This window comes from Lemur catta, chromosome 8 (assembly GCF_020740605.2).
Source record: "Lemur catta isolate mLemCat1 chromosome 8, mLemCat1.pri, whole genome shotgun sequence".
Lineage (NCBI taxonomy): Eukaryota > Metazoa > Chordata > Mammalia > Primates > Lemuridae > Lemur > Lemur catta.
This window is the reverse complement of record NC_059135.1, coordinates 2,638,542-2,666,345: the sequence shown is the minus strand read 5'-3', so window position 1 is coordinate 2,666,345 and position 27,804 is coordinate 2,638,542. Positions and strand designations below refer to the sequence as shown.

At 64.0% G+C, this 27,804-nt stretch overlaps 2 protein-coding genes across 2 annotated transcripts; both read left to right on the top strand.

The window, feature by feature from the left end:
• The first annotated feature begins 671 nt into the window (after window positions 1–671).
• KLHL30 (kelch like family member 30) lies at window positions 672–12,947 on the top strand. The gene is made up of 8 exons (XM_045558667.1): window positions 672–1,096; window positions 2,954–3,807; window positions 4,980–5,112; window positions 6,931–7,017; window positions 7,570–7,725; window positions 8,875–9,063; window positions 9,940–10,085; window positions 11,319–12,947. Exons 2-8 carry the CDS (start codon window positions 3,034–3,036, stop codon window positions 11,568–11,570), a joined length of 1,737 nt encoding a protein of 578 aa, XP_045414623.1. The 5' UTR covers window positions 672–1,096; window positions 2,954–3,033; the 3' UTR covers window positions 11,571–12,947.
• Window positions 12,948–17,401: 4,454 nt separating this feature from the next.
• ERFE (erythroferrone) lies at window positions 17,402–24,882 on the top strand. The gene is made up of 8 exons (XM_045558666.1): window positions 17,402–17,596; window positions 19,793–19,915; window positions 20,626–20,728; window positions 21,631–21,875; window positions 21,964–22,072; window positions 22,147–22,237; window positions 23,320–23,398; window positions 24,650–24,882. Exons 1-8 carry the CDS (start codon window positions 17,402–17,404, stop codon window positions 24,746–24,748), a joined length of 1,044 nt encoding a protein of 347 aa, XP_045414622.1. The 3' UTR covers window positions 24,749–24,882.
• The last annotated feature ends 2,922 nt before the right edge of the window (window positions 24,883–27,804 follow it).

Sequence of the window (27,804 nt, the reverse complement as noted above, 5' to 3'; positions counted from 1 at the left end):
CCTGGATGTCAGGACATCGCAACGCCCTGGAGAAATTACCCATCCCTGCCAGGAGTGAGGTTCTGTCCCCTGGGGGCCCCTCGGGTCTGTGGGGCCATCAAGCCAATCCGGGGTGGGCACTGACACTCCCCAGCTCTCCTCGGCCCAGCACGCGGTCCTGGGAGGAAGGCCCCGCGGTGAAGGAAGGAGAGGCCACAGGTGGAGGCCCCGCCGGCCACCCCTGGCTGAGGGCTGAGGGCTCCTCTCCTGGGCACCCGACACGCCGGGCTCAACCCGCCTGACCCTGGTCAGGGCCTGTGGCTCCAGAGCCCAGCTCGGACCCAGACGTGAGGGCTTCCCCCGTGACCAACAGGAGCCAAGCGCCACGTGGGAGGCCCCGGGCCGCAGCCGCTGTATTTTTAGATGACCTCATTTCCTAGCCGTCTCGGGCAGCTCCGAGGCCAAGGCCACAGGGTGGCTCGGGAAGGAGCCCCGGGATCTCCCGGCCCTGCCCTGGCTTGGGGGCACCTGAGCATGGCTGCTCACATCTCTGGGCACCCCCTTTGGCCACTGAAGTCTTCCCTACTGTCATCGTAGCCCCGATCTTTGAAAGACCTTGCTGACCAACCTACATTTGTTCATAATTCCCACTTGACAGAGGACTAAGAGGCCTCACAGGTACCAACATCAACAGCGAGATTGTCACCTGCCGGTGTCCAGGTGGAGCTGGGGCTCCCCGAGATCTGCGGGTCCCCCGCTCAGGCTGCACTGCCCCATCTTGCAGATGAGGAAACAGAAGTGGGGCAGCTGCAGCCCCATCCCCGGTCAGCCCAGCCCCACGGGGAGGATTAAAGCGCGTCCTGGCCCCGGAGCCTTCCTGTGGTCTGTCCTGGGCCCGTCTGCAGAGCCGGCACCTTGCTCCTGCCCCCACGGCCCATCCCTCACCGCCTGACCCTCCCAAACGATGCACACAGAGGCTAAAAATACCCTCGTGTCCCCACGTGGCCACCAGCCGAGCCCCGCCCAGCAGGCCCTCCAGTCCCCTCGCGGCCGGCCGGCGGGCAGCCCTGCTCTCGGGCTGTGTCCTCAGCAGAGGGGTCCCGGGGCCGACTGAGAGGTAGGAGAGGGGGCTCTGAAGAGGGTGCAGCTGGCAGGGAGGTGGGGCCGGGGCAGGAGCAGCAGGGAGCTTTGGAGACCCCTGACCCGCAGAGGCCAGCCGGGCTCCTGGAGCTCGGCAGACATGGCTCCCTCAGTGTCCAGGCTGGAGAGGGGGCAGGGGGAGGCTGGACGCCCCTCGGACTGCAGCCCGGGCCACGGCAGCCCGTTACCAGCCAGAGCCAGGCCTCAGCCGCTCACTGTCCTGCCTGATCACGCTTCCTCGCTCCAGGTCTGGGCGGGCACTGGGGTGAGGCTCTGAGACCCTTTGGACGCTCCCGCCCCAGGCTGGGACTGCAGGGTGGCAGGTGGCAGTAGGCACCCCCGGGCCCCCCGGGAAGGTGGCTGCGCCTGCCAGCCAGGTTGCGGGCCAAGGGCGCACAACAATGACCGGAATGCGAGGCCTGCGGGCAGCAGCCCAGGAACGGCCCCCTTCGCCCACACAGGCTCTGCGTGTTTCTGGCACCCTGGGAGGGCAGGGCCCCCTCACCTGGGTCACGGCACCTCCCCAAGGGGCCAGGAGGGTGGACGCGCAGCCCGGGGTGCTGGGCGTCGGGCGGCTGGTCCAGGGAGGGCCTAGGAGGGCTCCGCAGGGGGGAGGGAGACGGGCCCCAGCGGGTGGGGAGGTGGAGGCACCTCAAGCCCCCCGACCTGCAGCTGCGTCCGGCTGCCCAGCCAGGTCTGCAGTTCCCTGGCCTCTCCACGGAGCTCGCGGGTTTCATCCCGCTGATCTCTCGGGCGTTTGTCCCGGTGCCCACGCGGCCCTGGACGGCCCTGCATGGCGCCCCCTGCTGGAGAACCGCTTCCCTGCTCTGCAGCCATGGCGGCTGGGCGTGGCTCGGAGTGTGCACCTTTGCGCAGACCTTACCGTTCTTTGGCGTGGTCGCCTTCCCCTGAAACACCAGAAGTCCACAAACAAACACGCGCATTTTTACGTAATCCCAGAAGCGGATTTGCTGATTTGGGTGATATGAACGTTGAGATGTGAAATCACCCTCCAGAGAGCTGCCTTCAGCCGTTTGTGTTTAGCACCCTGCACCGCCGGGCGTGACGCGGGGTTCAGAGCCCGGGCCCCCAAGCCTGGCTCCCCCACTTCCCAGCTGTGTGATTTTGGGCACGTGGCACCAGCCTTCTGTGCCTCAGTTTCCGCAACTGCAAAAGGGACAATGATTGCACCCACCTGCAGGGACTGTTGTGAGGCCACGTGATTAACGCACGGGCCAGGCGTGGCGCGGCCTGGCGCGTGGGGCACCGTGGGAGTAAGAGCTGCCATGCTGAGGATGGTGCCCAGAGCCCCTCTACCACCAGCCTCTGGATGAGCAGATGAGAAGCAGGCCCGGAGAGGCCCGCGGCTGGCCCCATGTCCCCAGCACGGTCAGAGCAGACAGGATCAGTGAAGCGGGAAGCCTCTCAGATGCCCCCACGGCCCCCCAGCAGTGCTGGATCCAGGACAGAGGCCGCCTCTTGGGGGTTTGGGTGCCTGGGGGGCCCCACGCGCTGAGGGGCTGCTCTGCGGCGCCCAGGGCCGTGGCGGGGGCCAGGACCGAGCTCTCTTGCCGGCCCCATCCTGTCTGAATGGCCAGGCTGTGGGTAGGTCTCCCGGCCCCCGAGCCGCCACGTCCTCGCTGTCGAGTGGGAAGGACACTTTCCTCCCTCACAGGGCCGCGCCGGGCGGGAGGGAGATGGTGGGAAAGGGAATCGGAGCTGTCCGTGCGGCACGCGTGCCCCGGGAAGGAAAGGACTAACGGCAGGCGGTGGGACAAACCGCACGGCAGCTGAGAGCCCGCCCCTCGCCTGAGCCCCTCTCTTCTCTCCCCAGGTGCTCGGGCGGCTCCAGGCACTTGTTCCCCGTGAGTGTGAGCGGGTGGGCTGCCGAGGGCCCTCGTTGGCACGGGCGCCATGGTGCGGAATGTGGACGACCTGGACTTCCACCTGGCCTCGCACGCCCAGGACACGCTGGACGGCCTGCAGCGGCTGCGCTCTCAGCCCAAGCTGGCTGACGTCACGCTGCTGGTGGGCGGCCGGGAGCTGCCCTGCCACCGCGGCCTCCTGGCCCTGAGCAGCCCCTACTTCCACGCCATGTTCACGGGCAACTTTGCCGAGAGCTTCTCTGCGCGCGTGGAGCTGCGGGACGTGGAGCCGGCGGTGGTGGGGCAGCTGGTGGACTTCGTGTACACGGGCCGGCTGACCGTCACCCAGAGCAACGTGGAGGCGCTGACACGCACGGCCGCGCGCCTCCACTTCCCCGCCGTGCAGAAGGTCTGCGGCCGTTACCTGCAGCAGCAGCTGGACGCTGCCAACTGCCTGGGCATCTGCGAGTTTGGGGAGCAGCAGGGGCTGCTGGGCGTGGCTGCCAAGGCCTGGGCCTTCCTGCGGGAGAACTTTGAGGCCGTGGCACGTGAGGACGAGTTCCTGCAGCTGCCCCGAGACCGGCTGGCCACCTGTCTGGCCAGCGACCTGCTGCAGGTGCAGCCAGAGCAGAGCCGGCTCGAGGCCCTGCTGCGCTGGGTGCGCCACGACCCACCGGCCCGGGCCACCCACCTGCCTGAGCTGCTGGGCCTGGTGCACCTGGACGCCGTGCCCGGGCCCTGCGTGCAGGAGCTGCTGGCCACAGAGCCTCTGATCCAGGAGTCGGAGGCATGCCGGGCGGCCCTGGCCCAGGGCCACGGTGGGGTGAGTGAGGGGCCGGGGGGCTCCCATCCCTGGGAAGCAGGCGGGAGAGCCCACAGACCCCGCCTGCCTTGGGGGGAGAGTAAGGGGTGGGTGTCCCAAGGTCCCCTAACCTGTGACGCTCCCTGCCTTGGGCCAGTTACCTGTGAGGGTGTCACCATTCACCCCACGAGTACAGAGTGTGCCCTGGGTGTGCCCCACCCTGGATGTGAGGGGAGGGGGACCCAGAAGTGATAAGATTCAAACCCTGTCCTGGAAAAGCCCACAGCCCTGCAAGGACAAACCAGAAACAGACCTAAGGCAGTGTGGAAGGGCCGGGCTGGGCGGCACCTGCACAGGGTGCTGGGGGCATCCTCGGAGGGGCGGGCAGTCAGGGAGGACTCTCTGGAGGAGGCAGCATCTGAGCTGGGCCCTAAAGGGAGGGGTAGGAGCTCAGCGTAGGCAAGGAGGCACAGACAGGCATGGCAGCCTGCCACCACCTGCCCCTGAGGAAGCCATTTAAGCATTTATGGGGTGCAACTTCCTGTTTGTGCTGCCAGCAGGCCTGGTGGGCAGGGCAGGTCCTGGGGAGGTGACAGGCCCGGGTGTTGCTGAGACAAGGAGCTGATGGGTCGGTCAGCTGCCAGGCAGCCTGCTCAGAGGCCTTGCTCCAGGGGACTCCTCTGGAGCCAAGTCTGGGGACGAAGATGTGACTCAGGCTGGTGGTTCCCAGGCCGAGGGTGGAGTGTGTGGTGGGCAGAATCCAGCCCTGGCACCGGCCAGTCACAGTGGGCTCAGCCTCCTGCTGGTGCTGGGCTGGGGTCATCTTGTAATTGCTGGTGGTGAGAGGTCCAGGGAGCCCATAGGGGGGACCAGGGTGGCGGTGGGGACCCCAGGGCCCTGGGAGCCCTGGGCAGTGGCGACTTACTGGCCATCCCATGTGCAGCGTTCCCGTGTCTCCCGCCAGGCCAGGCCATCCTAGTGCAGCTGCTGCGGGCAGGACAGGGGCAGGGAGGCTTTGCGGGGCACTGGGGACAGGCTCTGGGAGGGCAGCCAGCACAGCAACACGCAGGCACACGTGCACACGCATACGCACACCTGCAGGCGCTCACACGTGCTGAGGCCCTCCCAGCCCCCGTGTGGGCCCTGGGCGCAGGGAGCCCCGCCCGCCGCTCTGACGCCGGCCTGGCCCGCAGGTGCGGCCCGCCCTCCCGCAGAAGCTGGAGGAGGTGCTGGTGGTGGTGGCCGGGCGGGCGCTGGAGGAGGACGAGGCGGGTGAGGAGCCCGCCCCCCGCCCCGGGAACTTCGCCTTCTACAACACCAAGGCCAGTGAGTACCCGGCCCGCGCCCAGGTGTGAGCCGCTGCACCCCCCTCGCGGGCAGAGCGAATGAGGGAGCCGCCCAGGGTCGGGGGGCCTGGGTGGGCCTCGCTGGGGGGCTGCAGAGAGGCCTGGGGGCCACGGCAGCGGGCGGAGGCCGTGCCGTGTCGGGGGCTCTGCGGTCCCCTCTCCCTCCGCTGAGGTCCTTTCCAGGTCCCAGCCTGCCGGAGAGGACTCCGCTGCCCAGACCGCGCCGCGTGGTGGCCGGGCCAGCACTGCCTCTCGGGGCCGCCTGCCCTGCACACCTGAAAGCGGGACCAAGGCCTCGAGGGGAGAATGGGGGGCGCGGGGGGCGCGGCAGCCTGCGGGGAGAGCTCAGGGTCTGGGTCAGGTCAAACGGGCTCCAGTTCCAGCCCTTGAGCGTCACTTCACCTCCCAGAGCCTCAGTTTCCTCACCTGTGAATGGGGCGCCTGGCACCTCCTCGCAGGGTCGTGCCGTGAGGAGGCCCTGAGCACGGAGGCCGGGCCTGCAGTCGGGACGCGGGGGGGTGAGGGGCCTCCGCAGGGGCTGGGGGGGCTGCGCTGGCCCCCAGGGAGCTCCTCAGAAAGGGTCAGCTGGTGTCCCGGGCACCGGCAGGTCGCCAGCCATCCCCATGGCGTCAGTGGCTGGCGGGTTCCAGGCAGCCCGGCCCGGCTGTCCCCGTCAGGGGCTGACGAGAGGGGATTTGGGGCTGACGTCAGGAGGGAGCAGCTGTCCCTCAGCCCCGGCCGGGGGGAGCGCAGGGTGGGGGACTCTGGCAGGAAGGGCCTGCTGACTGCTGGGCAGTCCCCACCCTGGGGTGACAGAGACATGAGTCAGGGGACACTGAGTCCCTGACCACAGTGCCAGGCGCTGCTCCCAGGGAGGCCCGAATTCCACAGGTCCCGACAACTGTGGTAAACGTCTTCCCAGGGGACACCCCGCGTCCTGGGTCTCTCCCTCAAACACCCAAAACGTGTCCGTTTATCGGACTTTAACATTTATTGTCTCGTTTTGACTTTTCCGAAGCATTTTCTCATCCCTTGCCTCAGTTTACCCCATGTAGCTCCATGAGGCAGGTCTGACCCTGCCCCTCGCAAGAACAGTGACATTAACCCTGACGGCCACCACTGTGGAGCAGTAACTGCGTGCCAGACACACGTTATCTCGGGAAGTCCCCGCGCCTGCCCGGGAATTACCCCCATGCTACAGACGAGGAAACTGAGGCTGGGGCTTGTCCAAGGCCACACAGCTGGTGCACGGGAACCAGGGTGTGGACCCCACTGCGCCTGGCGCAAGGCCTGTGACCGGTCCCCACACGTGCCTGGCTGCCAGGGGCAGACAGGTGCTCGGTGAACGAGTGACTGGATTATGAGGAATGAGTGAAGGAATGATGTTGTGTTATAACCCACAGTGACACCCACAGACCAGGCCACTTAACCTGTACCCCCTCTCATGGGGGGCCACACCCAGGGGCTGAAGGGTCCATTTGGGGTCATGGGTGGGACCCCAGCCCCCAAGGCCCGCGCTGCCTCTCGGCACCCCTGGGTGCAAGTCTGGGTGCCAGGCTCTGAGGGGTGCTGTGGGCGATGGGGGCCACAGTGGGACCAAGCACCCAGGGCCTGCTCGGGCCCCGCCCACCGGGTGTCCCCCCACCTCTGCAGCCGGCTGGGCCCCGCCCCTGCATTGCCCTCCGGCGAGGGGGCCGTCTCTGCACCAAGTGCGTGGCAGGGGCACCCCGGGAAGGCCGGGAGGGGGGGCCCCAGCAGGGAGCCAGGCACCTGACCCCTCCGCCTCTCCTCCTGCCAGAGAAGTGGATGGCGCTCCCGGACTTCCCCGACTACCACAAGTGGGGCTTCTCCCTGGCAGCCCTGAACAACGACATCTACGTCACAGGTGGGCAGGGCGGGGCCCCTTCCAGGGACACCATGCCTGGCCGGGCACCTGGCACAGGGCAGCCCAACTGAAAGCAACCTCCCCCACTCAGCGGGATCCCTGACGCTGTAGTCAAGGCTCTTCCAGACCTTTCCATGCAGGTGACGACAAGGAAATGGAAAAGCCACGGGTCCACTTGTGCTGGAAGCCGTTCCATGTCCACTGCCTGACGTGGACGCAGGGCCCGGCCCGCTGTGCTCCTGCAGCCAGGAACTCCCCAAAGGGACTGTGCGGGGGGCTCACTCTGCTGCTATAGCTGAGATTGGGTTGGGGGAGAACGTCCCCTGAGGGGGGTTTGAAACCGCCAATCTTGTCCCCCTTGTTTATGGGGGAAGGAGGGACCTGCCCAAAGTCACACGCTAGACTCTGCCACCCACAGGGTCCCACCCTGGCTCACCGAGTGCGTGGTCACGGCCTGGCACAGGAGGGAGGGGGCCAGACGTTGGTACCCAGCCCACTGGCCTGCAGACCTCGCGTGGCCGGTGCCCGTGTGGACACGCCCTCTTCTGGCAGGCGGCTCTCGGGGCACAAAGACAGACACCTGGTCGACCACCCAGGCCTGGTGCTTCCCGCTGAGGGAGGCCGCCTGGAAGCCCGTGGCGCCCATGCTGAAGGCCCGCACCAACCACGCCAGCGCTGCGCTCAACGGGGAGATCTACGCCATCGGCGGTGAGGCTGCCCGAGCCCCCATCCCTGCAGCGTGGGGAGGACAGGGGAGGACAGGGAAGGAGGCCCCGCGCTGGCCCAGGGGCCACAGAGCTGCAGCTCCCGAGCTCCCTGTCTGGGGTTGAGCGAGTCCCCAGGGCTCCCGGCCAGGCAGGCCTGCAGGACCCATGGCCTGGGCGTCCTCGGTGGCCAGCTCCCCGTGCTTCTGATGCACCCTGGGGACAGAGACACAGGATGACGCACCCGTCCCCAGAAGGAGGCCTGGTGGGAGCTGCCGGGGGCGGGGGGCACCCAACCCAGGACTGTGGCCCAGCCGTCTACTCAGGCCCACAGGGCAGCTGCTGTGATGAGGGGCCCACAGTGGCCCCTTGCTGTTGCTTTTGGCCCCACCACTCCCAGCCTGAGCACGGGGTGTCTTACCCCCTGGCACCCCAGGACTACAGCAAGGAGTCACCCAGGGACCTTACTGATTAGAGGAATATTGGAAAATGAGATGCATGTGGCCCCAAAGCTCTGTAAGTCGCAAACTGGCCCAGAGGCTGCTCATGCCCAGCAGTCTCGGCTGGCCCCTGTCCTCTCAGTGGCTGCCCCGTCCCCGGCCAGAGAGCAGAAAGCACACACAGTCCCCGGCCCAGGGCATTCTGAGGTCCCCAGGTTGTCACAGAGGCCAAGGCCGGGAGCCCAGAGAGCAGGGCATGGCCTCCCTCCCCGTGACAGCCCCATCACTGTCCATCCAGGCTCTTTCGGGGACTGGTGGGAACTGCCCACAGTGCCAGGGGCTGACATCTTGCCACCCGCCCCCGCCAGGACTGACTCCCCCATTCCAGTTCAAAGCACGCCGGGAAGGAACACCCCCCTGTGAGAGGTCCGGGGCAGCCTCCCGAGGCCCCTGCCGGCACCTCCCCGATATTGGGCCCATCTCACGCTCTGCAGTGGGCATCCCTGCGTCCAAGCGCCCATCCCCACACCTCTGCTTGGCCGTGGCCCTGGGCAGGTTCCCTCGCCCCCCAGAGCCTCAGCGTCCCTGTCTGTGAAGTCGGGCCGTGCCCTCCTGCACTTGCCCAGGGGTCCCTGCTGCCTTATGAAGCGCTGGGCCCCGAGTTTCCCGGAACCCCTCCCGTGTCCCTGGCTCCTGAGCCCTGATCCCCGCAGGCACCACTCTGGACGTGGTGGAGGTCGAGAGCTATGACCCCTACACGGACAGCTGGACGCCGGTCAGCCCCGCCCTCAAGTATGTCAGCAACTTCTCTGCCGCCGGCTGCCGGGGCCGGCTCTACCTGGTGGGCTCCAGCGCCTGCAAGTACAACGCCCTGGCCCTGCAGTGCTACAACCCTGTCACAGGTGCGCCGGGCCACCGCGTGGGGGGCGCCAGGGGCCAAAGGACAGGTGACCACGGGCCCTCAAAGGCTACAGTCCACCCCAGCGAGGTGAAGCAGAGGGACGGGGAGGAAGGCAGGGCTGAGGTGTCAGGACCAGGGGGTCGTCCCTGCGGTCCCAGCCGGGCCCAGCCTGGTGGCAAGCTGCACATCTGTCCCGCCCTGGCCCCCGGGCCACAGCTGGGGGACGTGCTGGGTGCAGGTTGCACAGTGGCCCCGTGACGAGGAGGCCCAGGCCCTGGCAGCTGCCTGGCTGCTTTGTCCACCTGGAATGGCCTCGTGGGCCAGGAGCAGTGACCCCCGGCCCCCAAGGCCGGCGGCACCTCTCTGAGCTCAGCGGCTCCCAGCCCTGACCTCGAATCCTGTTCCACACCCTGGGTGGCGGAGATGCTGGCGGGGCCCGCTCTGCAGTGGGGTGTGGGGACCCCACGAGAGACCGACTAGCCCTGGGGTCTGCTTGGGGCCCCAGGGGCCCGCCTGGTTATCGGACCTGGGGCGGGAGGGAGGAGACAGAAGCACAGATGCTCCTGGCTGTCCCCAGTCAGGGGGTTGGGGGGCGACCAGGCCAAAACCCCCTTCTGAGGGTGAGTTTACCGCGGGACCCCCACACCCTCTGCAGGCCCCTCCCTGTGGTGCAGCCCTGTGGGGGGGGCTGTCCCTCTTCTCCCAGAGGCAGAGAGAGGTGCGAGCTCAGCCCCAGCTCCCAGCGCGAGGGCTCACTCCCATTGTACAGACGAGTGCACTGAGGCTCAGAGGGGCATCTTGCCCTGGGTCCCCCAAAGTCGGGGAGCACACCCTGGCGCCCCTGGTGAAGGTGGCCCCAGTGCCCGTGTCCCCGCAGATGCGTGGAGCGTGATCGCCTCGCCCTTCCTGCCTAAGTACCTGTCCTCACCGCGCTGCGCCGCGCTACACGGGGCACTCTACCTCATCGGCGACAACACCAAGAAGGTCTACGTGTACGACCCCGGGGCCAACCTGTGGCAGAAGGTGGGACCCCCCCCCCCGCCTCCCAGCACCCCAGGGTCCCCACATGGCAGAGAGCAGCCCGGGAACGGCGGTGGGTCGGTGCCTGCAGGGCCCGCAGGGAAGGCCAGCCCTGGCTCTCTGCCCAGAACACGGGTGACGGCAGCGCCCTGGCCCGAGCCCCCTGAGGGTGGCAGAGATGATGACAGCGGGAGAAGGAGGCCCCCAGGCTGCTGGTCACCACCAGTGCTCTGTCCCCTGCACGCCCATCTTCTGTCCTTCTCAGGCAGCAAAACCAGGCTCGGCAGGTGCTTCAGGGACCGAGGCAGAGGCCATCTCCTGGCCTGGGGTGGGCACACGGGGGGTCCTGAGCCGGGGAGGCAGGAGCAGCCAGCGTCAGGGCCCCCCGTTTCCCAGCCCCTGTGCCCCTCCCGGGAGGGAGAGGGGACTCAGCTCCCAGGTGGGCACCCTGGGCCTGCCACCTGCCTCGAGATCTTCAGTCCCTGGAGCTGAGAAGGCGGCACCCTTCCTGCAGCACCCTGGCAGGCTGTGCTGGCCGACCGGGTGGCAGCAGGGCGCTGCTGCCCACAGCTGTCCCCTGGCGTCAGCACTCAGCTGAGCCGAGGCCCCATTACTGCGGTGAAACAGGTGCAGGGTGGGCCCTGCCAGGTCGGTTCCTCTCCGGCCCCCCAGCTGGGCCACAGCTGAGCCCTCCCAGGCCCGAGCCACGGTGCTGGGCTGGGCCCGCACTGCTGGGCCCCCCTTGGCCCTCTCTGGGCCTGGGCTGGGGCGGCTGCATTACTGTCTTCCTCTGGGGGCCACACAGGCCCCCACCCGCCCGGGCTCTTCCCAAAGTACCCACGTCTCTCTCCAGCCCCTGGAAACCTGCTGGCCCTGAGCCCGCAACCCCTCTCCAGGGCCCTTCCAAGGCCACGGGCAGGGGCAAGGGTGGGCTTGGCCCCCCGGGTGTCTGTCGGGGCCGGAGCTGCCGTGAAGCTGGGAGGCAGCTCCAGGTCAGGCCTCGGGTCCCCTCTCACTTGGGGACTGAAAACACTGTCCGTGAGACGGGGCTGGAGAGGGAGCGTCGGAGGAAGCTGCAGGGGCCCAGGGGTGAACTCCTCAGTCAGTGTGCTGGTGCCCCGATAGGACAGGGCCGGCGGCTGGCCATCCTCCCCGCCTGTCCCCTGCCCTGCCAAGGGCATCCCTCACCTCTGCCTTCTGGCCACCCCTTGACACTGACCGGCTGGCCGTCCACAGGTGCAGTCCCTGCACAGCCTGCATGAGAATGGCGCACTGGTGCCCCTGGGTGCCGCGCTGTATGTGACAGGCGGCCGCTGGCAGGGCATGGATGGCGACTACCACGTGGAGATGGAGGCCTACGACACCGTGCGGGACGCCTGGACCCGCCACGGCGCGCTGCCTCGCCTCTGGCTCTACCACGGGGCTTCCGCCGTCTTCCTGGACGTCTCCAAGTGGACCCAGCCCTTCAGCCCCGCCCAGGAGCACTAAGCCAGGGGGCTGGGGGGACGGGTCCCGTGGCAGCTCCCCGTCACCCCCGTGGAACAGCTATTCTGCCTGTCTGTTCACACAGAGCTGCCGTCCCCTCCAGGGCTCAGGCCGGGCCCCGGCCACTGGGGTCGTCAGATGGCACAGCCCGGCACACACAGCCTTGGCGTCTGGAGCTGCCACACCAAGCTCTGATCTGAGCAGCCACAAGGGCCCGGTCGCTGGACACCTGCATAATGGGGACAAGAAGCTCTGCCGCCCTCGGGCTGCCAGGACCTCAGAGAAAGGTGCAGCGGGACAGTGGCTCCAGCTCTCCCGGCCTCGGCTGCTCCTGCCTCTGGGCCCGGCCGTGGCTTCCGGAGCAATCGCACACATGCGGGTCGAACGCGGAGTGGCCCAGGAAGCTGTGGAGAGGGAAGGGCCCTGGGACAGGGCCAGCACCAGGCCACCTGGGTGCCACCACAGCGGCAGCCTCTGCTCCAGGGCTTCAGGCGGGGTGTCCACTGCGCACGGGGCTGGCCGGGTGGGCTCTGGGCTCTCCCCACGACAGCCTCTGCCTGTTGGCGCCGGGCTTCTGGGGACAAAGGAGGCCCCGCCCAGCTCTTCCGTGCCACCCTCCCACCAGGAGCTCAGCCCCCAGGGAGGCAGAGGAAGCAGGGAGGCCGGGCGCCCTCCTTCCTCTGTTTCTTGGGATGATTGTCTTCAAACAAAGGCTCTTCAGGAGAAGAAATTCACTGGGTGAGGCCCGCCCGGGCATCGCAGGGATTTCCGGGGTGGCCCTGGGGCCTGTTGGCGGCTCGCTCCTGCAGCCTCCTGAGAGAGGGAGGGGGTAGCATCGACGGCTCCCCTGCCGGCACGCAGCGTGACCAAGGACTCTCTGTGGGTGCTGAGTGCCATGTCCTCGCCGTCACAGGACTGCCAGTCAGGAGTCGGGTCCAGCCCAGCGCCAGCCCTGGCACCGACCCTCAGAGGCCGTGGGCAGCTCCCGTCCCCCTCCGGATCCGGGTTCCTCTCCAGGGCCGGCCCAGTGGGGGCCAGAGGGGCCCCGGGCGTCCCTGGGCTCTGAGGACAGGAGTCCCCAGTCCCTCCCGCTTCTGTAGCCCTGACCTGCTTTGCCCCCAGACCTGACTTCTCATGCCCCTTTCTTGTGGGACAACTGAGTCGACTCCCAGGGCCCAGAGAGGGACCTGGGTGTGTCCCGAAGGAACCAGAGCCCGGACCTGGGGCAAGCGGTGTCGGCGGTGGGTTGGGGGAAACAAGGTGAGGATTTCTGGGAACTTTGACTGTTTCCACACAGAAATCTCCTGAAATCTTTTCTAGACAGTTATCGAAGGAGACCAGCCAAAGGGCTGTTTGAAATGAAGGCTCGATATAAACCATTTTTGCAAAAAAATATTTAAATAAATAAAAATAAAAACAAAGACTCAAAATGTCAAAACAGGCTTACTTTGATCGCAAACGGGTAGCAGAAAGGGTGGCCTCTGCTCCCGCAGGCCCGGTGGGGGTGGGGCAGACCCTGGTGGGGTGCAGGTGGGGGCGGGGCATGTGCCCCTCCAGGGCCTGGCCCTCAGCTCTGGGGCACCAGGCCACACCTCGGCTGACCCAACCTGCTGAGCTGCCCCACTCAGGGGCCTAGGAGGGAACGCAGTTGGGTGACTGAGAGCAATTAACGAGAGTTTAATAAAGGGCCGTCTCCAAGTGCGGGCAGGCTGCGGGGAGCCCGGCCAGGGCTGCAGAGGCTCCCCGGCAACAGCAGGAGTGGGGACCCCGCGGCACCCCCGTCTCTGGGGACGGGAAGGGCCAGAGGCAGGCTCTTGGCTCCAGAGCCTCACGGGGAGGGCTGGCAAGAGCCAGGGCCTTGGGGATGGGACGGAGCCTCTGCCACCCGTGACCCCACCGGGAGTTAGGGCCAGGACGGGACCTCTCCACCTTCTCCTTCCTGCCCCGGCCTCCCGCTAGCGCCCTGCTGGCCAAGCCCACCAGAATCCAGAGTGCAGGAGGCGTGACAGGCCCACGCGGGGCAGACAGCAGGCAGGGAAGGCGGCCAAGCACAGGACACAGGCAGAAGGCTCCGGCACACTAATCAAACACTCAGGGCTTCCCACGGGAAAGGGACAGTAACGTACTCATCCACCAAGGAATGTCTGGGGGCAGCCAAGGTGTCCTCTTCCATCATCAAAGTCCCCAGGAACGCAAGCACCCATTGGCAGGTTGGGGGCTAATATGGGCTTCTAGAAAGGGAACGGCTAGCCTTGGAACACGTGCAAACGCCCCCACCCTCTCAGGCCCACGGGCCGTGGGGGACTGAAACCCACCTCCCAGCCCAGCGTGCTCACGTGCGCTGAGCGGGTGCGTGTTGCCTCTCCCATGGAGGATGCGGGGGCTGCTGAGGCCCCGCAGCAGCCCCAGCCTGCAGGGAGCACTCGGTGCCCTCAGAAGCCAGGCCCAGCTCCCTTTGGTCCCCAGGCGAGCGGGGGGCCAAGGGATGCTCAGCCACTTCCGCTGGGCTTGCGTTTTCCAGCATCTTCCAGGCAGGACACTTTATTGTTATCGTGTACCTTCCCTGTTCCAGGCGGGGACAGTGACTGCTGGAATCAGGCTGCTGCCACCCTCACATAGCTCCAACTAAAGGGACCGGGTCACCTGGCAGTTCCCTGGCAGTGAAGTTAGACCACTACTGCGGTTGTTGGTCAGCCAGCTGACCAAGTTGAGACGATGCGCACTGACCGGGAATCTGCCGGTGACATGTGGGAGGGAGGGCACAGCCACGCTGGAGGGAAGGCTGCTGCTGCAGGGCCTCATCTTTCATCTTTGATCCCCACTGCCCAGGGCAGTGCCGGCTGCCCAGCCTCCAGCGTGGCGTCTGCCGCTGTGCGTGCCGCCGTCTCTCCCGGCTTCCCCAGGACCAGGTTCGCAGCGGGGCAGCCAGGCATGAAGCTGGTTAATTGAAGAATGAGGTAGACTGTGACAAGAATCTTCATGGGGGAAGTAATTCCCGTTTGGAACGGACACCTCCAGGAGCCACCGTGACTCCCTCAAAGCTAGCAGACTGCCCCAGGATTTGCAGGGTCAGGGGTTGGGGTTATTTTGATCACAGTCATATTTAAGAATGTGATTCTTAGCAGAACAGCAAACAATACCACCAGTATCCACCTTCTTGCTTTAAACTGAGAGGTAAGCAAAAGGCTGTTTCTTTTTAATTAACATACTGGAAACATGGAGACAATTAGCAGAAAATCCCCCAAGAGACCCTCTAGACAGGAGTAAGAAAGAGCCTCCCCCGTTAGACCTGAGACTGCTCACACCCTGCCCAGGGTGCACACAGCTCACTCCTGGCACTCGGCCCCGTGCCCGGCCTGCCACAGGAACTGAGTGACGTCCTCTGACTTGAACGGAATCTGTGGGTTCCTCAGAGCTACTGACCTCAGGTTGTGGGGCCAGACCTGGACGTGGTTTTGTTTGTTGGCTTCACAATGACCTTGGGCCAAGCCCAAGATCTGAGCCTCAGTTTCCTCATCTGTACAATGGGGATAATCACATGATTTGAGAATGAGATGACGTTGTGCGCTTAGAAGGCTCTGGTAAACAGCAAAGGCTGTCTGCATGTCTGTCTGGAGGCCACACAGCAAGCTGACTTCAGCCTCCCACTGTTTTCGGGGCAAAAGGAGCCTTTATTCCCATGACTTCATTGGCAAAGGCCCTTCCTTTGGAGGAAGAGAGAAGAGTGGGAACAGCTTGACTGCATCAGGCTGCTGGGAAGCCGGAGAGGTCATGACAGGAGGCCCCAAGAATGAGGATTAGATTTCAGCCAGGCGCGAAGGCGCGTGGGGGAGGTGCCCCATGGGCTGTGGCCACTCACTTGTACGCCCGCCCTGGGATCCCCCCGCACCAGAAGCCCGGAGGCCAGTCTATTCTGCACCACAGGGGGAGGGGCACCCCTTGATCTATACAATTCTTTGCTGGGCTCCGCCCTCCTCTGAGTGGAAGCTGTTTTGAAATGTGCCCCAGAAACACACAGGAGCCCCACCTGAAGGCCCCAGCCCTCGGAGCTCTCGGCCCCCTGGCCAGGCTGTGTCCTCACCCGGGATTGTATTACAGGAGGCCGCACCGGCACCAGAACCAATTTGATTTGGGCCCTCTGGCAGGGCCCATGACATCACCAGGATAGTTCACTGTTTGGGAAAATAACCTTTTCACATAGCAACGGCTCCTGTGCCCGGCACTGGCCACACGGGCTGGGGCCCCCACTGCGAAGTGGAATGATGTCACAAGAACATCTTAAGGATCATGTCCCCCAGATCAGGGCATCTCATCCCCCACGTCCCTGGAACACTGTCCACCTGGAGCCACAGCTGCAGGCGGGCCCCCAGCAGGGAGTCCTGCACCTATGGGGTCTGTATTCCCTGTAGGGAAAAGACAGGGCTGTGTTCCCTCCAGTAACCTCCGAGCTCATCACGTAGCTCATATTCCACACCTACTGCGATAGGAAGAGCCCTAACGGGCAAACGCGGCTGTGAAGACACAACCGTGCCACGCCCGCCTCTGTCCATGGCTGTGTGTCCCTGTGCGAGGGCCAGCCGGGCCAGCCAGGTGGACTACTGCATGAATGGCCAGAAAAGGTAGGTGACACAGGCGAGCTTGAGTCTGAGATCAACCTTGGCTGGGCAAGGCCACCACCTGCCTGGTTCTGGCACTTCCCTTCGAGTCTGGGTGCCTCGCCCTGTTACACAGGCGGGGGAGGCCTCCTCCCTGCAGGCTGCCCTTCTCAGAACAGGTGGGCAGCATCGTCAGTGGGAGTGGAAGACCCTGGAAGGTGCATTTCCAGCTGGGCCTTCCCCAGCCCTTTAACAAAATGCTGGTGCAGGTGTAGGTGCTTAGGGCCTGGGGCAGAGAGCCAGCTGTGGCCCTTCATGAGTTTACCTTCCCCTGCCCCCGCAGGCAGCCGCGAGCGTGTGTAACACATAAGGCAGCCCAGGAGCGTGAGGGGGCTGGCTCTCCTCAGGGAGGGGCCCCGGGTGCCTCGCCTTCTCCTGAGGCCTGCGGGGTCTGAGCCACCCCTCCAGGTGGGGTTCCCCGTGTTGACCCTGCTGGGCGGTGGGCGGCCCGGCCTCCGCTCCCATCTGCCCCCCACACCGCGGGCAGGACGGGTGAGTTCTCCCAGCCTGGGCCTCGGGAGGCCCCCCGAGTGCGGGGTCACCGCCCTCTGCTCCCTGCGCCCCCTGGGTCCCTGCAGGTGCGCCCAGAGTGAAGGGACAGTGCGCACCTGCCAGGCGGAGAAGGCGGCCCCGAAGGGAGGGATTCCCGCCTGGGACGGGGCCTCCGAGGAGGAGCCCTGAAGCCTCCCCATCCCCGCGCCCCTTCCCCGCCCCTCCCTCCAGCGTACCCCGTCCCCGCCCCGCTGTCCCGCGCCCCCTCCCTCCCAGCGTACCCCGTCCCCGTCCCCGCCCCACACCCCGCGCCGCCACGTCCCGCACCCCCTCCCTCCAGCGTACCCCGTCCCCGCCCCGCTGTCCCGCGCCCCCTCCCTCCCAGCGTACCCCGTCCCCGTCCCCGCCCCACACCCCGCGCCGCCACGTCCCGCACCCCCTCCCTCCAGCGTACCCCGTCCCCGCCCCACACCCCGCGCCGCTCCGTCCCGCACCCCCTCCCTCCAGCGTACCCCGTCCCCGCCCCACACCCCGCGCCGCTCCGTCCCGCACCCCCGCTGCAGCGCGCGCGGGAGCCGGCAGGGGGCGCGGCGGGGCCGGCGGGCGGGGGATTCAAGCGCGTTATAAGGCCGGACCCGGGGACTCGGGAGACGCCGCGCCCGGAGCCGCGAGGGACCCGCCGCCCGCATGGCCTCGGTCCGCCGCCGCGCTGGAGCCCGCCTGCTGCTCGTCTACGCGGGCCTGCTGGCCGCCGCCGGGGGCCTCGGCTCCTCGGAGCCCGCTGAGCCCCCGGGGAGCCGCGCCCGCGAGGAGCCGCCGCCCGGGAACGAGCTGCCGGCGGGCCCCGGGGAGAACCGCGCGGGGCCGGCCGCCCGCGCTCAGGTGAGACCCCGGCCGCGCCTCCCCTGCGTGGGGGTCCGGGTCCCGCCGCTTTCGGGCGGTGGAGGCGCGGCCCGGCGGGGATGGGGCTGACCTGTTCCCTGCGTTCCTAGCCCTCTGCACAGCTGTCGCTGCAAAGTGTAGCCTTGACCTTGGCTTTTGCGTAGTTCTTAGGCTTAAAGCAAAATTCTACTAGGCCAGCAAAAAAAATTTGGGAAATAAATATAAATAAGTTGATTTCATGAAATTGGGAAGAACATATCTGTAAAAGTATAAGCAAATTACTGCCCAGCCCCTCAGCCTTTTTGGTACAGTCCCTGTGGGTCCAGGGGAAGCGGGTGTTCAGGGCAGGAATGATGTGGCCTTTGTCAGGGGATCTTTACCTGTGCCTGTTCCTTCCTTCCTGGCCTTGGAAACTGAAATGTGAGCAGAGGGTGATCAGAGTGGGGAGGGTGTGGTGACGGGTCTGGGAGGGTGAGGATTTGGTGGCACTTCAACGAGGACCTCAGTGTGGCCAGGCCCTTTGGTCAGGGAGGTGACAGCTGCCCCTGGAGGGTCATTTAGGTTTCATTTATTCTGAAGATATGGGCAGAACAGACAGGGAAGAGTGTCACTGGGCCTTAGGCCAGTGACAGCCCAGAGTGTATCCACTAAAGAAAAGTGAGATGGCAGCAAGCTGGGGGTCCCCCAGGGGCCTCTATCCCATCCTCACCCCCCGCAGCTGCTTCCCATGGACTGAAGACAAACCTCCCCCTACCCCCGCCCTGCCAGGTATTCAGCCAAACCACCCAGGTGGGCAAGGCAGCCAGATGTCAGTGCACAATCACCAGGAGGCAGAGAGAGGAGGCTCAGGTGCTTCTGGTGGAGGTGGCCTTGGACCTTCTTTGGGGGCCTGGGGGCACCAGAGGCCCCTGGGCTCCAAGGCTCCTTTCTGAGGAGCCCTCATGGCTGGAGAACTAGGCTGGCCGGGGCAGCTACCCAGCAGCCACGCACACTGCAGTAGACCTATCCCCTGGGGCTCAGACTGACTGACATGGCTCCACCTGTTTCAGCTCGTCCCCAAACCAGACTGGGGTCTGAGTCCACCCACAGGCCACGGCTCCAGCCGGGAGGGTCAGGCCGGCGCGCCCATCCTCGCCTGTGTGCAGAGCCCTCATGCTGCATGTTTTCACCCAGGGCACCGTGAGGCTGTGAAGTGAGATCCCCGGTCCCAGCCAGCAGCCAGGAGGCCACAGGTGTGGGGAGGCGCTGAGCAAGGAGGGCCCTGGTGCTCCGGGGCCTTTCTCTGTCCAGCCGAGGTTCTTCCTGCACCGAGGCCTCCATCTTCCCACTGCAGCACCCTGGCCTGTGCACTGGCTGGTCAGCTCCCCAAAGCTGGCCCTGGGTCCCCTCAGAGCAGCGACTTGGCAGCCAGGTCAATCAGTCTCTGATCAAAGGGCGTGGCCAGCTCTGAATCCCAGGTCCTACCGTCAGCCCCTGGAGATGGCGCCCATGACCTCATCTAAGCCCTATTGGGCCAATTTCCGTCCCAGCTGACGGCCTTGCCTAGAGCCCAGACCGCCAGAGGCCCACTGCCCAAAGGGCCAAAGGCCTCTCCCTGGAAGTTTCCTCCCAGAAGTTTGCTCAATGTCAGGGCCAGTCAGAACGCAGCACTGGCAGGACCCTCCTTGCTTGGGTCAGTGCCTCGGAAGTGCAGAGGCCTGGAGTCCTGACATCTCGCCCAGTGGCCCTGCCCAGCCCAGACTGCAACCTGCGGCAGCCCCGAGGGCTGAAGTTGCCTCCTTAGAACTTCTGACTGGGGGGAGTAGACAGGAGGGTTGGCTGGTGGTTGGGAGTCCCCGCGTAATCACAGTTGCCTCTTCCCAAGCACCTGTGGTGCTGCAGTGGTAGGACCTTCCTGGGTGACTCTGGAGGGCAGTGTGAGCATTCGGCTCACCTTGAAGGAAGCTGGACTGGGCGGTGCCAGGGCCCACACCTGCTGCAGAGCTCTGCACCCCATCTTCCTGCACCTGCATCGTGGGCCCACTTCCCAACCAGTGCAAAATCCAGGCCATGGTGTGGCCTGTTCCCTAGGAGTCCTCCTTCATGGGCCATGCAGATGGGGTGGGAGCTGTGCTGCCTTTGAGGGCACCGCTGGTGACACCCGCTTGGCGGGTGCTGGGTGAGACGAGCTGACTCGCCGGGCTGGCTGTGTTGCAGGAGCCTCTCTCTGAGCAAGCGCATAGTGTCGACCCACGGGACGCCTGGATGCTTTTCGTCAGGCAGAGTGACAAGGGTGTCAATGGCAAGAGAAGGAGCAGGGCCAAGGCCAAGAAGCTGAAGGTGAGCAGGGATCCCACCGCACGTGCCCCATGTGAGTGGGGGTCTCCGCGTCCTGGCCCCTCGCCCGCACCCACTGGTACATGCGACCATTCACAGCAGCACAGCCCCTTGGGCCTCAGCCCGGGGGCAGGGAACACAGAAAAAGCACCGAGCCAGGGCCCAGGACCCCAGGTTGGGGGCCTGGTCCCAAACATTTACCCCACACCCCTAGAATGCCAGACAGCCCTGACGGCGCCCTCTCCTCCTCCTCCTGCATCCAGCAGTGAGAGGGCCTTGCCCGCGACTGTGGCACACGCCAGAGGGCCTGCAGTTGACTGCAGTGACAAACCAGTCTGGTTCCCAGTGGGTGTGGGCACTGGGGCCCTGGCAGCCACTGGGCTCCCGCTGTCACTCAGCCTTGGGCCTGGCCTTGGTCCTGATGGCTGGCTCCTGCTGTGAGCCCCAGAGAGGTCCCACACTTGGTATCAGATTGGCAAGGGCCCACCACCCCTGTGTGCCCCACACCCCCAGCACGACCCAGTCCTCGTGCTCATGTACTCACGCGGGCGAAGGCTTTCACTGAGTTGGAAGCCCCAAGGCCGACCTCTACCTGGAGGTCAGGGCCTCTGGGGGCCAGCGAGGGCGCTCTCCTGCCTGCCTCTTGCAGGGGGGATGCCCACGGTTCCCTGTCTGCCTCCTCGAGTGTCCTCACTGCCCAGATTCCCTTCCAGTTTGGCCTGCCAGGGCCCCCAGGGCCTCCTGGTCCTCAGGGGCCCCCGGGCCCTGTCATCCCACCAGAGGCTCTGCTGAAGGAGTTCCAGCTGCTGCTGAAAGGTAGGGGTGCACAGCGACGGGCACAGCAGGGCCAGGGAGGGTGTTCCCAGTAGCTGAGACGGGGTGGACATGAGGAGGCATCTCTCTGGGCTGGGCTCAAGGATGGTGGAGCTGGCCTGGGTCTAGCCCCTGGCCTGGCCCGTGTCTGCCAAGGGTCAGGGGTGGAAGCAGGAGGATCATGGTGAGGAGAGGAAGGTGGACTTAGTCCCATGCCCCACACCCCACCCTGGGAGTCAGGTGAGCCCAACGAAAGCCGGGTGACCAGACTGGCTGCTGGTACAGGCCCCATGGGCGGGCAGGGAGGACAGTGTGCCAGGGCCGCACAGGGTGGGCCCTCCTTGGCCTCCAATCACCGCCTGGCCTAGGCTGGGGCAGCCTGAGCTGGAGGCTGCAGAGCTGGGCCAAGCTGTTGTGCCAGGGGATGTCTCTGCACTGTGGCCTAGTGGCTGCACGGTGGCTCACATTATTAACTAGAATTGATTTGATTATGAAGAACTACCGAGAGCTGTTTTCCCCTTTGAATTCCATGTACTGTTTATTTAAACATACCACCTTCAGCGTTGAAGAACCTCCTTGTTATATTAATATTTCCAGCATAGCTACAATAGTTATTTATTGACACCCAGCTTCTTCCAAAAAAACGTGGGTAGGATAGAAGTGAGGCTGGAGGACAAAGACGCTGGGTGCTGGGTGTGCATCTGTCTGGAGCTTCCCGGTAGTGAAAGTGTGAAGGGAAACAGGATCAGCTGCAGGATCGGGAAGCAAAGCGTCCCGAGGCCCTGCAGGCCCAGGGGGCGTCACCCTCAACCCCTACTCTGGCTGGGTGGCTTCTGCCCTCTTATGGCTGAATCGCGCGGGCGGGGTGGTCCCGGGCGAGCAGCCACAGGCTCGCTCTGTGCCAGGAGCGGTGCGGCATAGAGAGCTCGCGGAGCCGGAGTCTTGCACAGATGGCCCCGACGAGCCGACTGTCCCGAGCCTCGCGGGACCTGCCGCCGCCGGGGAGGACGAGGAGGAGGCGGGCGGCGTGCTGGCGCTGCTGGCCCCGGGCCCGCGGGCGCCGCGCGTGGTGGCCGCCTTCCACTGCCGCCTGCGCCGGGACGCATCGGTGGAGCGGCGCGCGCTGCACGAGCTGGGCGTCTACTACCTGGTGAGCGCGGGCGCGCGTGGGCCTGGGTGGGCTGGATGGCCAGGACCCGTGGTGACCGTGCGCCCCGCGGTGACTGTGCGCCCCGCAGCCCGACGGCGAGGGCGCCTTCCGCCGCGGCCCAGGCCTGAACCTGACCAGCGGCCAGTACACGGCGCCCGTGTCCGGCTTCTACGCGCTCGCCGCCACGCTGCACGTGGGTGAGGCCCGGGGCAAGGGGGGTCTGCCCGCCCTTTCCCGCCCCGCGCGTGACCACTGCCCGCCCTGCCCGCAGCGCTTGGGGAGCAGCCGAGGCGGGGGCCGTTGCGCCCCCGGGACCGCCTACGCCTGCTCATCTGCATCCAGTCCCGGTGCCAGCGCAACGCGTGAGTGGCCGGGCCGGGTGACCCACACCCTGCCCGCTCAGCCCCTTTCCCCTCATCCGCGCCTCCCCTCTCGTTTCCATCCTCCGATGTCCTTCCAGGTCTCCCCTGTCTACTCCTGCCCCCATCAGGCCGTCCCTTCACAGAAGGGACCAGACCACAGCCTGGGCAAGGCAATGAGACTTGTCTCTACAAAAAATAGAAAAGTTAGCCGGATGGTGGTGCGCGCCTGTAGTCCAGCCACTCAGCAGCCCAGAAGTTCAGGGTTGCAGTGAGCTGTGATTGCACCACTGCACTCTAGCCTGGGTGACGGCGAGACCCCAACCCGGTCTCTAAGAAAATACAAACAAGTCAGTCCAGTGCCACTCCCTGCCCAGGCTCCCCTAGCTCCCTCCCAGGACCTAGGCCTGGCTCTTCCTACTCTCCTGCCTCTGCCCTCTCTCCTCTGGCCACGTGGGACTTTCATCTAGGGGCCTGGGCACCAGTGGCACCTCCTGAGGCCTTTCCTGACCTCAGGCTGGAAGCCTCCTCCTCTGTCACTACCCCCCCCCCCACCTGATCATCTCCACTGATCATTGCTGGTGTCCCTATCCACACTACACCATCTGGTCCATGACAGCAGTGACTGTCAGCTCCCTGTCTCCCTAGTGCCCAGAAAGGAGCCTAGGCACAGAGCAAGTGCTCTGCAAATAGCTGGAGAGGGCATGAATGAATGGATAAAGTCCAAAACTTTAGTCTGGCTTTGAAAACCTGGAGGCATTGATCTGAATAGGCTTTTTAGCGTCACCTGCTGCCACACCCTTGCCTCCAGCTTCAACAGCCAATGTCCTATTTCTTATCAGAGCCAGGACTTTGCTGCCCCTTGCTTGGCTCTGGCCTTGCTTTTCCTGGCAGTCGAAGCGTGCCTTCATCCCTGTGTCTTTCTTCCTCTTGGGGACCCAGTTCAGACACTGCCTCTACGGGAAGACCCTGGCGAGACCAGGCACTTTGCTAGGCATGGTGTTGGTGGCTGGGATGATTGCGAGTGTGCTGTGGTGAAGTTGGGATCTTGGGGGGCAGGCTGACCCTCTCTGTCTTGGCACCAGATCCCTGGAGGCTGTCATGGGCCTGGAAAGCGGCAGTGATCTCTTCACCATCTCAGTGAACGGCATCCTGTACCTGCAGGTGTGTGGGGCAGGCTTGGGCAGTGAGGGGCACCGCCTGGGCACAGCCATGGGGTGGCTGGGTGAGGAAGGGTGTTGGCCAGGAGCTGAGGATCACTGGGTGCAGCACCCTCAGATCTAGGCCCAGGAAAGGTTCTGGGACAGGCCGAAGCATGCGCCCTGATCCAGGCAGAGCCAGGCTTCACGTCTCCTTCAGACCCCAGCTCTTCCCTTTAAGATGCCATCCCCCCCCCTCCACCCCCAACAGCAGCTCCGCTCAGCAGTCTCCAGAGTTCAGACTTCCTGAGCATCTCGTACTGAGGCTGGGTACAACAGGCCTCTGTGGGGACCCATGGAGGGAGGGAAAGGAGGTCTGCTCTCTGCCCTAGGGTGATGTCATGGCCCGGGCCCACTTCGCCTGTGGGAAGCCAGAGATGTAGTTACCTCCTGCATAAAACCTTAAGTGACCATCTCTTGCTGGCACTGTGGGGATTTGGGCAAGTGATTAGAGAAATTGACACGAAGGTGAGATTCACTTTAAAAAGAAAAAATTTAAGTGCAGGTGTGTGGAATAACTGCTCCTGTTTAATTCTCACGGTGCTCTGGGGAAGGGAGTGTTACTCCCGGATTTGCCCAAGCCCACACGGCAGAGCCAGGGCTGGAGGCCAGGCTGTCCGGCTCTGGAAGGCATTGCGGCCTGGTGCGGGAACTGCACAGTGTGCGTGGGGAAGTCAAAACGGTCCATGCTCTACCTGGGTCTTATTAAAGATGCAGATCCTGATGCAGGTCTGGGTGGATCCCCAGATTCTGCGTTTCTGGGAGTTCCCAGGGGATGTGATTTTGCTGGTACATGGACCACATTTGGAGCAGCCAGGCCAGAGTACTGGTCTCACAGATGGCCCTGCCACGTGACTGTGGAGCCAGGGACACCCACCTAGCTTGGAGCCCTTATAGGCTCAGAGAAGCCCTGCAGCAGAGAAACCTGTTGGACTCCTGAAGCCCACTCTGGCGGAGCGAGGCTCGCCCCCACACACAGACGCAGGGAGCTAAGGAGAAGCGGTGGGAAAGGTGCTGGGTTGAGTCCAAGGCCTACCAATCCCTTGCTCTGCAACATTGGGCAGGCCATATCCTTCTCTGGGCCTGGGCCCTTCTGTGGGGGGCAGAGTGGGCAGGAGGGAGAGTGGCCAGCTGGCCCCTTGGGCACCCCTGTGGGCTGTCAGGGGTCTGCTGGTGCAGGGACCAGCCCGACACCTGACAGGCACCTTCCCCGCAGATGGGGCAGTACACCTCCGTCTTCCTGGACAACGCCAGTGGCTCCTCTCTCACCGTGCGCAGCGGCTCCCACTTCAGTGCTGTCCTCCTGGGCGTGTGAGTGGCCACCGCAGACCCTTTCTCACGCCAAGCAAATGGAGCAGGGTCTGAACAATGTCTAGACAGCGTCAGAGTGGCAGTGGCCACGTGCAGGAGGAAGCCCACCTGGAACTCTGCCCAGACTGGCCACTGCAGGCAGGCCTGCGGAGCTGACGTGCAAGCTGGTGGTCCCAGAACCAGGGGTGATCTCAGGTGACCATCTTTTAAAGGGGGAAATGTCCTGTCAGGCTGTTATCCTGGAAAACGGTCAGCATGCCTGGGAACACTTGCTTGTCCCCAGCTACAGCCCAGGGCTGTTGGGCAGCTTGCCCAGGCGGCCTCAGCTTCTTTCCTGTGGCCCTGCCCTACCTCTGCCACCTTTCCTTGGGTTCTCACGGATGGTAGGCAGGGAGCAGGTGGAAGGGGCCCCTGCCTGGAGGAGGCTCAGCGGTGCAGGGCTGAGGGACACCCATGGGAAGCGAGCTGTGTCCTCACTGCTCAGAGGACACCCAGGCCAGCTGGGGCAACAGCCTTGCCCACCACTTGCCGGTGTCTCTCTCCATCCGGGCTCCCTGCTCCTGCCCTGCCTGTGCCCCCGCTGCTGGTGGAGCTCAGGGCACTGCGTGGCCTGCAGTGACTACAGAACCCAAGATTCCTGCTGTGGGCCTTGGCACAGCAGCCTCAGGGACCAGTGGGACACTGGACAGTAGCTCATGGGGGCAGGGAGAAGAGTGAGTCTGGGCTCTGCTTCTACAAGCTGTTTCCACCTCTAAGGTGTGCGAGATTAGAATGCAAGTTCCTTTCCAAATGGGAGCATTGCTCTTCCCTCTGCTAATCCCTCGGTAGCCAAGGCCCCTTTCACCCTCCCCAGAGACCAACACGATCCCTTCTCCCATCCCCTTTGAGGTTCCCACAGCTAGGAACTCACCCACCAGGTGAAAGATCTAGATAGAATCTTTGCAGTTTAGAGAGAGCCAGTCCTGCTGACCCATCACCTGAACAGCTGACAACTCCTGCTGCGTGAGTGGCCTGGCTGGGTCCAGCTAGCTCTGGGATGCTCCTTCAAAGCATCTTGCCCACTCGGGTGGCAGTGTGGCTCTGAGTAAGCTCAGACATGGTGCCAGGAAAGCGGCCTTGGGAAGGCTGGTCCCAGGCCTGCCATGCTCCCGTAGCAGTGATGGGCACAGGGTGGGGAGAGAGGCAGTTCCTGTGAGGAGACAGAAGCTGTCAGCCTGCTTAAATGTGGCATCCCCCAGTTTTCCAAGTATAGGACTGTCCCAGAGTAGGTAGTGGAGAGGACAAGGCCCTTAGCTGCTACCTCTAGGGCCCCCCTACTGCAAAGAGTTAGCCCCACCCCACACCCAACAGGCTACAAGGGACATAGAGCCACAGGACCTCCGGGGGGGGGGGAAGGGGGGTCAAGTTGGTCTGGCACAGGTGCTCAGGCTTGGGAGCAGAGGCAGTAGCCAGTCACCTTAACCTTCTAGCTGGCCTCCACATGAGGTGACCACAGCCAGGCCTAAATGACCTCTAGGAGCCCAGCTTCCCCTCCTCCAAGTGCCGCAGGACACACAAACTGGCCATTCTGTGCCCTTGGGCAGGCCTGGCCCGATTCTCAGTAGGACTTGTACCCACCCTACCGGGAAGGGCTGGGCTGGCCTGGGTGCTGCATCCCCACGATAAGGAGTTGTGTGGCCACACCCTTCTCTGGATTTCACTTTGTACCCAGGGGGCACAGATATGTTGAGAAAATGAAAGATGTGGTTATGTGGCTTTTTCGAGGGTAAAAGATAAATTCTCTAACATAAGTGTGTTATACAATAATCTACTGAACTATTTATTATATACTATTACCAGATGGAATGTATTTATATAACTGACTTTATGGGGTGGTTCAAGTACTTAGGAACCTCATGACATGACTACACAGTTTTAAACAAAGGGCAGACCCCAAGAGACGCAGTCTTACTCCCTTAGGCCAGGTTCACCAAGGACAGTGAGGAGTGAGCTCTGGAAGGCCAGGTGGAGAGGTGGCCTCCCGCCTCTAGGTGGGGGGACCTCCTTGAAGGTGTGGGACAGGGCCTCACCAGGGAAGCCACAGTGCCAAGGCTTTCCCAGATTGAGGACAGTGGCCCTTACACACTGATGCCTGCTTTGCTATAAGATACTTAGCAAATAAATTATATTTCCTGATTCTGAGGTGCTGAGGTTTTCTTCCATGATACCATACTGGGATGTCCCAGTCCTCAAACAGATTGGAAACCTGGCTCACGACACTCCCTAGGGCAGGGGCAGCACCAACACCTCTTCAGTCAGTGTTTCCTTATGACTTCCACACCACAGGCCCTCAGAAGTAACCTAAGGTTAGCATGAAATGCTCACTGCTGAGGTCCCTATGGCACGGATGCCAAATTCCACTAACTGACCGGGTGATAAGACCGTCTGTGTTGGGTGGGAGCCAGTGAACATTACAAAACAGGTCTGAAAAGGCAAAGTTTTAGAATCTTACATCATCTTCAGCCAAACATTTACACAAAAGGATCTAAGAACTGCTTTACTAAGAAATAATTATAGTAGTAATGATGACATGTTTTATGTATGAACAAGTGCTTGCAAAGCATTTTAAAGTCTGTTATTCTGAGTAGGCTGACTATGCATTCTTTTTATCCTTTTAACGTCTTTCATAGAAGGGTCCCCTTTGAAGTGTTAGGTAAAGATCAAACCGCAGTCCAGCACAGAGCCAACTGCTCACACATTCCTAATACAGGAAGGCGAATTTCAGAGGCTACGCTAAGCGTCACCTTGACTGCTCAAACCAGTGAGGTGCAACCTTGGGCACCCAAGGGATCCAGATTCGAGACCTATTAAACCAATACTTCACAGAGTCTGTCCACGAGATGGCATCTATCACCAGTAGAATCAGAATAACAAATTGTTCTGGAGGGTCTGACAGGGCGCATGGCCACCTGAGTAACCTCGTGTATCAGTCTGTTTCCTGGCTAAGCCTGGGCTCGTGTCAGGTACTATTTTGCAACACTTTTTGTACGGCAAATGGAAAAGAGCCAGAGGGTTCCAAAA

Bases quoted from the DNA above. Each gene is read 5' to 3' on its own strand.
- KLHL30 (XM_045558667.1), top strand. From the start codon at position 3,034: ATGGTGCGGAATGTGGACGACCTGGACTTCCACCTGGCCTCGCACGCC. The intron at 7,018-7,569 runs GTGGGCAGGGCG...CTCTTCTGGCAG, and splicing joins CAACGACATCTACGTCACAG to GCGGCTCTCGGGGCACAAAG. The intron at 10,086-11,318 runs GTGGGACCCCCC...GGCCGTCCACAG, and splicing joins GGGCCAACCTGTGGCAGAAG to GTGCAGTCCCTGCACAGCCT.
- ERFE (XM_045558666.1), top strand. From the start codon at position 17,402: ATGGCCTCGGTCCGCCGCCGCGCTGGAGCCCGCCTGCTGCTCGTCTAC. The intron at 19,916-20,625 runs GTGAGCAGGGAT...ATTCCCTTCCAG, and splicing joins CCAAGGCCAAGAAGCTGAAG to TTTGGCCTGCCAGGGCCCCC. The intron at 20,729-21,630 runs GTAGGGGTGCAC...GCTCTGTGCCAG, and splicing joins GTTCCAGCTGCTGCTGAAAG to GAGCGGTGCGGCATAGAGAG.